General features: G+C 42.8%; 2 protein-coding genes across 3 annotated transcripts in view; both read right to left on the bottom strand.

The window, feature by feature from the left end:
• Positions 1-619: 619 nt before the first annotated feature.
• LOC131293182 (endochitinase-like) lies at positions 620-2,202 on the bottom strand. The gene is made up of 4 exons (XM_058321262.1): positions 1,837-2,202; positions 1,238-1,771; positions 994-1,164; positions 620-922 (listed from the first exon to the last, which is right to left on the bottom strand). The coding sequence occupies exons 1-4, from the start codon at positions 2,200-2,202 to the stop codon at positions 620-622; spliced, it is 1,374 nt and encodes a 457-aa protein (XP_058177245.1).
• Positions 2,203-5,102: 2,900 nt separating this feature from the next.
• The window catches only part of LOC131293822 (serine/threonine-protein phosphatase 6 regulatory ankyrin repeat subunit B), a 34,504-nt gene continuing 28,326 nt past the window's right edge, over positions 5,103-11,280 (bottom strand). The window contains exons 13-17 of one of the 2 annotated variants that reach the window (XM_058321906.1): positions 10,774-10,878; positions 8,788-8,999; positions 6,932-7,060; positions 6,142-6,274; positions 5,103-5,359 (exon numbers count right to left, since the gene is read on the bottom strand). In XM_058321906.1, coding sequence (XP_058177889.1) covers positions 5,103-5,359; positions 6,142-6,274; positions 6,932-7,060; positions 8,788-8,999; positions 10,774-10,878 — 836 coding nt within the window. Of the gene's footprint in view, positions 5,360-6,141; positions 6,275-6,931; positions 7,061-8,220; positions 8,451-8,787; positions 9,000-10,773; positions 10,879-11,280 lie in introns of both variants that reach the window. The other variant, XM_058321977.1, reaches the window with a different exon arrangement.

The raw sequence follows: 11,280 nt of genomic DNA on the forward strand, positions 1-11,280 counted from the left end.
TACGGCATTTAGCGAAAAACAATAGTACAGGTCTGAAACTTTCACATCTTCATTGTTACTAGTTACTAATACTACTAAAAATATCAGTTTCCGGCTGACGCCACTAGAGGCGCCACAGTAGCGCGCTTTCTTTGGCTCAATTTACTATGAGACAGGCTTTAGCTGCTTGTGACCCCCAGAACGCTTAATTCGCCTCTGGTACTGAGGAACATCAGCACAGTGGCACTTGACGGCCGAGTTTACTGCATCGTGCACAATGGAAGCGTGTGACACTGGAGTGCGGCACAATTGCAATACACGATGCCAGGAGCAAGCGTTACGCCCGGGGAACCGGGCTCGGAGTTGATGACATCGAACGTGTTGGCGATGGTTTGACGTACTCAGCGGATAATATATTCAATTTGAGGGGAAAAACCTGTTTGGGAGAATATTTGCAGACATGAACGAGGGATGACCATGTTTAGCACCATAAAGCAACGGTGGATCAGCAAACGAAGCAGAGCCGAGTCGCTCGATGAATGTTGAATGAAATGTTTGGGAATACAAATCAATCAAAGGCAATTTATTCGTTTTCTCGAACTTAGTAGCGGTGGCATTTGGTGGTGCATTGGGCCTACCTTTAGTTCCACTCGATGGCAAACCCAATGTCGGACGGTATCGCTTGCAAACGGGACGCAATGTAGCCGGCCAGAGCGTACGCCTGTCCACAGGTGCCGTAGATGTCGTCCGAATGGATATTGTTCACGTAGACGCCTCCGAGCCGTTTCTGTTCGACCAGATCCATCTTGTAGCGCAGTGAGTTGACATCCTCGTAGCTGAGCCGCTGCAACTGCCCGTTGTAGAACGATCTGGTGGCGTATGGTGTGAAACCTTGCTGGTCCCATCCAAAGGACCATCCTCGTTCACGCAAGGTCTGGCAGAGCTGGAACAAGTCAAAGTCCAACACATCATCGTATGTTTGGGCTATGCAAAAAGGCTCAGTTGCATACTCACTTCCCGATAGGCCATTCGTTTTCCGTCACTTGCACTCAACGATAAAAATCTGTTCGACAAGAACCCTTGGTCGGATGAAGAACCCGTTTTCAGGTAACCATGCAAACCAATCCCGAGCAGGACTTTCTTCGGAGGGCAACCGTTGTCGATCCATGTCTGTGTCGCATCCGTCTACAAATCGGAAACAAAATCCTAGTTATACAAACTAGACACGGATTCCCAAGCGTTGGGTCGTTTAACTTACAAGACCATCTCCCGTGTTGATAACGTTTCCTTTAAAGGGCCCAAAGTTAGGCAAAGTGATACTCGTACTATAGATCGGCGCATGTGACGTCGATCCGGCAGTAGAGGTCGTATCGAGCGTCACCTGATCGACCAGATCGCACACATCAAAGGTGTTGTAGGACGAAGAGATCAGATTCGGATGGATGGTCCCACGGATCCATAGCTCCCGAGGGCGTCCTTTGATGAGGCTGCTGGCCGCGTTCACCACCTGCCGCAGATCTTGGAGCAGTGTCACCATCGTAAGCCGATCGGTTGCAATTCCTGTGCCACTATTTTCGTTGCCAGGTCGCTCCCAGTTGAGCTCGATCGCATCGGCGTCCAGCTCGAGCAGCAACGTCGATGCGGCTTGAACAAACGCTCGCCTTCGCACGTTCGTCCCGGATGCGCTGGAAAAGTCCGACCCTGTGCCGTCGATCGATGCCACCACGCGCCCCGTCCTCGAGCGCTGCCGAACGCTCGTCACAAGTCGGGAGAACGCTATCTTGTCGTTGTCCTACACCCCAACCAGCGTTAATCATTAACACATTCAACGAAATGAGTTCACAAGCAAAGACTTACATCGAAGAGCATTTGACGAGCGACGAACCGCGGAAAGCGAAACCACTTGAAGATCACGTGCGTGCAGATCTCCATGGGAACGTATTCGGGAAGAAATCCAATTGAAGCTGCTTCTTGTGAGTTGAAGCTACAGGCAAACGTTTTACTCTGTCCATCGATCAGGTGAGGAAAGATGGATAAAACCAAGCACACTACAATAACACCAACCTTGCGCATCATATCCGATACAGTATGACGTCTTTTGCTCGAGAACGTTGGAAGCACACTGTTGGGTGGACAATTGTCCGAGACGTTGGCGATGTTGATGATGGTGACGAAAAGTAACACATTCTTCAGAAACCTGTTTGGAAGATGTTTGGTAAACATACCCCCACAACTCATCTGGGATGATCGTGCGGATAGTGCGAGAATTGATTGATTGCACACTTAGAAGAAGAATATTTCTACGTTTATCATCGTTTTGTTTCGTTCAGTTATAGATCTACTTGTCACACACACACAAAAACCCAAAGGTAAGCTTGGCAAAGGGTTTTTTGGTTGTGGTTTGATGACATCATCTACTACACGTGGTTAGTTTGCTCGAATGCCTGAAGTGATAATTCGTATCATGTAGGCCCTACAGGGAAGGGAATAATAGGATAAGATGTTCGGGTATGTGTTGGTTTATTTACGAAAATTTATAGTTAATTTAAATAAACAAATTTAATATGCATGTTCAGCATTGAACATTATAGTAACTAGGTTCATTCAAAGGGACAATATCAAAATATTATAAAGCAAATCATAAACCATGGATGATTTTTCTAAACGTTTCAATTATATGTTGCAATCTCATCAAATGCAGGTTTTATTCCTTACGTGCAATATTATGGAACGAATGCACGAAATAATTCAATCCCTCATCCTTACACATAGTCCTTACTGCGTTGCGGAAAAATTAAACGTCCTCATTTGGGAGTTAACATGCTTCGAGTTTGCTGGGTATAATGCTTTAGTGTGAATGCGAATCTAAATACTCAGATTGTTAAACTTACTCAAAGTGATGAAATAGATGATATCCGGTACATCGCGGAGTAATAAAAATTTAGGTTGCGACATTGAAAATAAATGTGATACAATATTTCTAAATGGCCCAATTTATTTTGGGTTTTAGAGTTAGTGAGATAATTGCATTGGGAAATCTTTGGGTATTTTTCTTGAAATTATTGTGTGAAATTAATCTTATTCGATTTCCGGATGCATAGCTGCTATACGTCATCAGTATGGTATTGTGGATATGATATCTGGAATACAGTGTAATACTTCAATTCAATTAATTTAGTTTTGTAAATATTATTTTACAGATTGTTTTTTTAATTTTTACTTAAACAAAAACAATATTCGAACGTTTAGCGATAAAAAATGTATATGGGGTAATAAAACAGTTGTTGTAATTTTAAATAGTTGATACGTATATAGGATTTTTATTCAGAATAGCAAAAATAATTAACGTTATCCATTTTCCAGCAGGGATGATTTATTTTCGCTTTAATCGAAGATTACTTTCTACCTTTAACCGCCATCCCTCAAGGTGGGCAGAAAGACGATTAACAAAAGATACGGCAACCCGAAAGGACACTGCGAACGTGCGAACAAAAGGACATTACATGGCCGGCTCTCGTTGTGCTGCCACCCATTTTCTCCGTCGGCATCATTTTTACGGCGAAGTAGCTCATCAACTCAATTATCCACTAATCCGGCTGGACGAAAGTGGCCGATGTGGTTTGCAGAGCGGTTTGTTTGTCCCTTTGTGAAAAGGGCGAATAAAAAGCGACCGCTCGAGTGTAGATGAGCGTCCCGAGACGTGCCACCTGAGCACGGAAATTTTCTCGTTAGAAGTAATCCTTCGCCAGGATGGCATATCACCTGCGCCGTGCCCCAACACGATGGATAATTTACTTTTTCTTTCTTTTGTGGATGGTCCTCATTCAAAGCGCCGTTGGAAGTTTCATTGGCTTGCGACGTGGTTAATGTGATAAAGAAAAATATTTGCCTGTTTATTATGCATCTGAGCGTGTTTAGGGCGGTAGCTTTCCTTCGCCTTGTCTGTCTTTTATTTACTTTGGAGATGGAATTACACGATTGTGAGGCATAAATTTTTATTATGAGTAAACACGGAGTATTCTAACAAAGAAACTCAAAATATTTTTTTTAAATATTGCAAAAAGTTTTAGGGTTGCTTTCACTAATTTTGAAACAAGGCGTACATGTTTTTTTTTTAATAAAAAGAGTTAAAGCAGGTTTGTATGGTAATTATTCCCTGAAATTTGAATTTAAATGCTACCATAATTTAGCTCAGCCATAAACCAGTCACGACAAAATCATTCAGCGGAGTACCATAAAGGTTTCTGTCTTCGCTTATGTCAACCGTTGACTTTAAAATGTCTGTTGAAAATTTTACGAAAAAGAACACACGACACAATTTTATAAAATATATTTCATCTGTTATCAAATAATGTTCGCTCACAATTTGCCTTTCTACCAATCGAACGTCGTTTTTCCTCCTCATTTTGCTACACTTTTCATTTACAAAACTGTTTCATGCTGAACAACTGAAAAAGGGAGCACTCTCTCTCTCTCTATCTCTCCCCGTCCCTAACTATTTACACTAACTACCGATGATTCTTCCTTTTATGGATACAAATGTTCTACTTCCCAGCGCACGCAACTCTCTTTCCGAAATGGCCAGCGTGCAATCGTAGCGCGATAGCGTAAGACGTGCTGAATAAAGTAGCTCTAATTACAAGTACGAGTTGGGTATACACCACTTCAGAACGGAAAGGAAGATTTCGTGGTTTAAAACGGTTTTAACTAACACAAACGGTAAACAGTCGCCCGGTCGATGCCCTCAAATACGCGCGAGGAGTAACCCGACGGTGTTTTTCTTTTTATTTACAGCGGCACAAAACATCGTGCCGGCGTGGTTTTATGGTATTTCTATCTACACATCGCGTCATCTACCAACTCCTATCACCATTCACTCTTGCGTTGTTCCCTGGAGAGCACATTTCGCTTCTCGTGGTTGCTCGTGGGATTTCTGTTGTTGCAAAACTACTTGAGGATTGGTTTGCCGGTTTATCAAAACGGACTCTTCATGGAACTTTCCACTGGAATCCACTTTACGTTTGGCAGTTTGTGTAGCAGAAAATCTGATCTAGCGAAACGGATGGACACCGCGGCAACTAACTCCCCCTACCCCCTCCCTCTTCCCTCATTCCCACGGCTGCTTACACCTTGTTGACGTTGTTACCCATCTGCTGCCCATCGTTGCCGGCTCCTCCGGGTCCGTTGTTGGTCGAATGGTTGTCGCCCTCCGAGTCCTTCATCGAGCCGCCATCCTCCGAGTCGTGGCCGACCAGGGCGCGGTACTTCTTCGAGATCGCCTCCCAGTCTGCAACGTTCTCGATTCGGGTCGTATTGACAGTGGTGAAACTGACTTGCGAGCCAAGTGGAGACAGATGCATAACGGAAAGCGCGGTCGAGTCTGCTGGGCGGGCGGGTGGGTTGTAGAGAGGGAAGAGATGAAATGTAAGTAGTGCGCCTGAGCAGCGGATCGATCGCCAGATCCTTCGCTGAACCGAGACGGAAGGATCTGCCAGCAAATGTATTTCATCGGTGCTTTCAACGTATTTCATTCCACTCTGTCAACGGTTACCCAACTTTACTGGTCAACTTCTAGTTCTAGTCCCTACATACAAGACTGTTTTACTTCAATTTTCTACTCGAAGATGAATGAAGAGCGTGTATTGAAACGTCTTCCAATTAATGATTCAAGTTTTACTTCTTGAACACATTACTCATACCATGAACACAATTTTATATGACGTTGAAAACCAATTCGTTTCAAATAAGGAAATATAATCAATCAGATGAATAATTCTTCAAACACTCTAAATACAATCTAAAAACTTGTAAGACACTCAAAAAAGAGTTACCCACAACATTACAGACTAGTACTTACTACCGCAGATACAGCTGTTTTAAATGTTCTTAAGATTATACGGGATGAACAACTTGTATGAAATAATATGCGTCGGAGCTCGCACGAATGCCGTACCAATCGCTAAATATTTCAACCCCCTTCGATGCTTTTCTTCTCTTCCAAAACATAATAAAAAGTGTGTTCTGGATGAGAAGTCTACTAGGGCACTCATGGTACGACATTCGTGCACGAACGGCAGTACGAAGCAATAGATGTAAATGCGAGGATATGATCTACGTCAAAGAGAAAACCAGACAAGCGCATGCTGTCGCTACTGTGCACACCTTTAGGAGCCACCTGACCTTTCTTCACTTTCGACAACCACTTGGCACCGGCTTTGGTGCGCGGACTCTGCTGTCCACGGTGAAGACTCATCATCTGCACCAGCGACGGTCGCTTCTTCTTCACTATGCGGGCCTGTTGAGGATAGAGAAGTTAAGGATTTGATGGCGTGATCGTGGTTTCTTAGCTTTGCATTGTTGCTGCGCACAAAATCTTGACTTTGTTTGTTTTCTTTTTCGTGTGTTGGTGGGTTTTTGTCACCTATGGACCTATTCACGGCATGTACGAAATGTGGCTACAAAAAAGACAAGTACCGTCCGAAGATCGTCAGCTCAGTATAAGGCTTTGCCTATGATATGAACATGAAGGAGCTGAAAATCTTAAACAGGGTAAGTTCTTTTTTCTAGCCTCAACGTGTTCTTAAATCAATGTAGGATAAACTTATTAGTGAAGCACGAGTTTTTACAGCTATATGTGTGTATAATTAATTTTGCTTTTTAGTTGATGAAATCATATCCCTTAATATTTTGAGGTTAAAGTATCATTGGTTAATTTACAATATGTAACAAGGAACTTTTAAGGTGACGGGTTCCTATTGAGATGTACTTTACCTTCCATGAGCCACAACAAAACCAATGATAATGGATGGTCGTGAGACGATTGGTTAACTTGATAATGGATCTACAATACCTATTTTCTTCTTCAGACGAGGAAAACAGGTGTGTTTGTCTGTGAAACTTTACCTCGAAGGTCCAACACCAGCCACACCCAGACGACTGAGGGCGCACTTACCCGCACTTTCTCCACTATCCACACGAACCAGGTCGTGACGAGGTTCATCGGCGACGGTGCCGTCGATGTACGGTGCATGTTTCGGATCAGCTTGGACAAGCCGTACTTCCACTCGATATCGGATTGCGCCTAGGGAAGTGTTGTTAGAGAGTGTTTGGTTTTTGGTTATGGTTTGATTGTTGTGGAAGCAAAAAGTTGTGTTTAGGGGAAAAAGAAATAAGAACATGTTAGTAACTTCGTAGGGGAAATTTTATATTTGAAACAAAATATATACTGTATAGTGGGACGTGAGAAGTGTATACGGTGCTGAACACGGTTCGGAGGTAAAACCATAATGAAGAGAAAAATTTAAGAAAACTTATTAAAATGTCCAACTCAATCTCGTTCCAAGGAATATTTATGCGAAAAACGAATGTCGATTGTGATGGGAGAGAAACTCATACCAGTTTCAAACTACGAGTTCGATTTCAAAATAGATAAAAAAGTAAAAAGAAGTAAAGGAAAAGCGCTGTAAAGCACATCCTGGCTAGAACAGACTTCTGGAAGCTTAATTGTAAGAGATAAAACGATGGAAGCTGAATGGAATATATGAAAAACAAATGAACACGCATAGAAAATGAAAGGGGTTTTTATTTGGTCAATATTCACGCACACCCTCCGGGGCACAATGACGAATTGAAACGGTTCCCTAACGAGACGAACAAATATTGATAAGAAACCGTAAACAAAAATGTTGAAGAAAGACAAACCCTGACTACTTCCGTTTCAATTCATCAATGAGCCCCCCCTTGCGAGGTGATGGAGTATGAGGGGGTCTAGGTCACTAATTGAGACTGTAAGTTCTGATCTCCTCTTTCCATGCACTGCGCAACTTTCAGAGCGTGTGCGCCCTTACCAGAATAAACTACAAACGGAAATGTTCAAAACCGGGGAGATAGAGTGGGACTTATGAATGGGAGAAGGAAGATCAAATACATTGGAACGGGTTATGTTTTTGAAAGTGTGCGAATCATATATTACTGATAACAACAATATGCTTTCGAAAAGGTCGAAATCTCGACTGCTCCAATGTATTTTCTCGAGGATCTACTTTTTGCGTTCAACGGATATAAGTAGGAAAAACAGTGTGTCCGAGTGAACGTGTACGTTGCAGAGGGTAAAAAACTATACTAAAACGGTGGATCAGTGGTTGCCAATTGGTACGAAATACGGATCAAAAATACGGTGTTGGGAAGGAGTAGAAAAGAGAGGTGGGAGTAACACTTTGAACATTTAATTGACAATGATACCTGAATTCTCTGATACGTATCAGACATCATAGCAATGAGCAGATTGATAAGTACAACAACAGATACCAACATGTAAATGCCAAATACAATTTTGAACAAGTACTCAGTCCAATAGGGTTGCGTTCGTGTTGTACCCGATGCCATTTTATCAATTTGTGTTTGATCGGTGGTGGTTTGACCAAATACAGCGAAAAAGAGCAGCTCGAATGACAGTATGGGATTCATGCGCACTGTTGGTGTAGAATTGTATTTTTAGAGGGAACGGTTTTTTTTTATTTTTTTAGTAATTTCCCCAAAAAGGATCGTTATTCCAATGTGTCGCGACGTGTCGGTATGCTCGTGGATACGCCGGTCGTTCCCAAAAGCACATTTGCGAAACACGAGTTGTTGTGAGTGTTGTGTAGAATTTGGGATTTTTGTCTCATGCGAATCAAGTTTATAATTCGTTAATTTTAAAATTCGTAGGACACCGTTCGAGGAAGAGAGAAAGAGAAGAGAGAGAGAGAGAGAAAGAGAAAGAAAAAAGAGAAGAAAAGAGACAGCACTTTAGCACACATACAAACTAACCTGGATGCGTTGATAGGTATCCGACATCATTGCGATAAGAAGATTAATGAGCACTACTACGGAGACTAACATATAAATGCCAAATACTATCTTGAACAAGTTTTCCGTCCACTCGGGACGGGACGAGCGCTGCGAGTTGATGTCATCCGGCGACGTCTGGCCGAACACGGCGAAGAACAGGCGCTCGAAGGCGATGATCGGTGTCATCGGAACTGGAAGCCGGTCGAAAAGGAGGAGATGGCAGTGGGAGGGATAGGGGATGGGAGTAGAAGAGAGAGATAGAGAGAGAGAGAAAGTGAAGAAAGAGAGATAGAGGTGTGGAGGGTAGAGCGATAGTGGCGTCCTCGGCCGTTCCTGAGCGGTCTTCCTGACCTGGCGAGTCGTGGAATGTCCTTCCATGCCTCGGTGGGTTGGTTGGCTGCTAGGGGGGCAGATACGGTTCTGCCCCGAAGGGGTCCACTGAAGTATGTTCCAATCCGTTCAGTTGTGCAGATAGTTTCGCTCGGCGACAGAGTGCTTTGGATGTGCGCTGGACATTCTATGGCATGCTGGTGCAATTGTGCAGAGTTAAAATTGAGCTTGAAACAGTACAAAGTAAAGCTGCAAACATTCAAAGGTAGTATTATAGAATAAAACACACAAAAAATGACAGACGCGTGAAGCAACTATCGATCAGCCAGAAAGCGAAGACCTGCAACAATACCATGCACAAGCAAAACATGCTAACAACACATACAAAAATTCGAGTATTAATCAGGTAAGGCAAAACTTTTTATAAAAATGAAAAGTAAACTTATAACAAAAAGAAAATGTGGTGAAAAAGGGAATAGAATGGAGACTAACAGAAGAAAGGAGAGAAAAGCAGCTGAGCAGCCAGGCGATTCGCGCATTCCGAAACAAGAACAGGACAGCCGGGATAGAGAGCGAGAGAGCGCAAATTTTGATTTCGAGCAAATTCGGGACGGGAAGACGGAAAAGATGCATTCCGTGCATGCGTTCGGTGTATACACAGGATTTTAAATATTTTTCTTAACTTCCGTTAGCAGCCGCTTGCACACAACCATAACATTACCGACTCCAGGCCACTCGGGCAACAACAGCATGCGTTCAAACAGTGTGTTTCATGTAAGAACAAAAAGGTATAACACAGTATCAGCACGAATATGTAGATTCCATTAACAGGTAAGGGTAAATTTGACAGGCGGACATATAAACATTCAACTTCAATCAAAAACAGCCCAACGGAACAACACAACAACAGCAACAACAATTCATTCGATAGCGGACACAAGGGTTTGAGATAACTTAAAGAGACAAACGGAAATCCGGAAGCACAACATCCGGCAAGCACGACGGAGCACAATCGCCGCTCACTCCATTACACATTCCAGAACATTCTAGGGAGAGGCATTAAACATAAAAAATAGATCAGGACGAAGCACATACAACAAGGCTCTCAAACCGACCACGATGCAACGGTCGATGGGAGTAGCAGAACAGAGGCAACAGGCAAACACAACACAAAGTCAGCAAAAAGGGGGGGTGCAATGAAAAATGCCCAGATGGAACTGTGGAAGGTATCAACTCCATCGCACACAAAAAAAGTACACAAACACCAACGAGGGGCGACACAAGAAAGCCTCAACGACATGAAGCAAGGAAACGTCCACTCGAGCGTTGCAGAATTTTGATTTTTGTTCAACTTCTAACGTCGAACACGAGTAAATGTATCCGGTCAGTCTGCCTTGGTGTCGGTCTCTGCTGTAGGTCAATATACAAAAATATCCATTTTGTTTGCTAGCGATCGTGTTCGGTGATCGGTCCAAAGAGTTGGAGGATCCTCATCTCATGCACTCTTCAGCCACAGCTAAGCTTCGGCTTAAGAATTTAGGGTTTGGTTTAGTTTCTAGTAGTAAGCCAGGACGTTGGCGTCTCAGAGAGCGTATGCCTAGTTACGACCATATCGGTAACAACGACCCAACTTACTGTCGGCTTTGTGCTTTCGACGGTAGTCATTGATTTGCTCTTTTGCGACCGCGACACGCTTGACGCGCTCGACTTCGGTATTGGCGATATCGCCGCCATCTGCTGCTGCGATAGGACACAGTTCGAGAGTAGATAGAGAGAGAGAGAGAAAGAGAGATAAGAAAGAAAGAAAAAGAGAAAGATAGAAAGAGAGATATAGAGTGAGAGAGGTTGTAAGAGGTAGGCTAGTAAAATACTTAGGAGACTTACAAAACGTACGACATTTGATTAACAAACAAATAAATCAAAATTCTGGCAGCCAGATTAAATAAAAGAAAATTGTTTATCGAATATTATTTGAACTAATTAAATTAATTGCAAGCTAATTCATGTTATTGTGAATAACTTCTTAAATCAATAGAACAACCAAAGAATCATATGTTTTAAAAAACTACAAAATTTGATTACAAAAATGATGAGATCTATAAATCATTTGAGAAAACAAACCGATTGGTTTATTCCAGTGGA

The sequence above is a fragment of the Anopheles ziemanni genome, chromosome 2 (genome assembly GCF_943734765.1).
Source record: "Anopheles ziemanni chromosome 2, idAnoZiCoDA_A2_x.2, whole genome shotgun sequence".
In the NCBI taxonomy this organism is placed as follows: Eukaryota; Metazoa; Arthropoda; class Insecta; order Diptera; family Culicidae; genus Anopheles; species Anopheles ziemanni.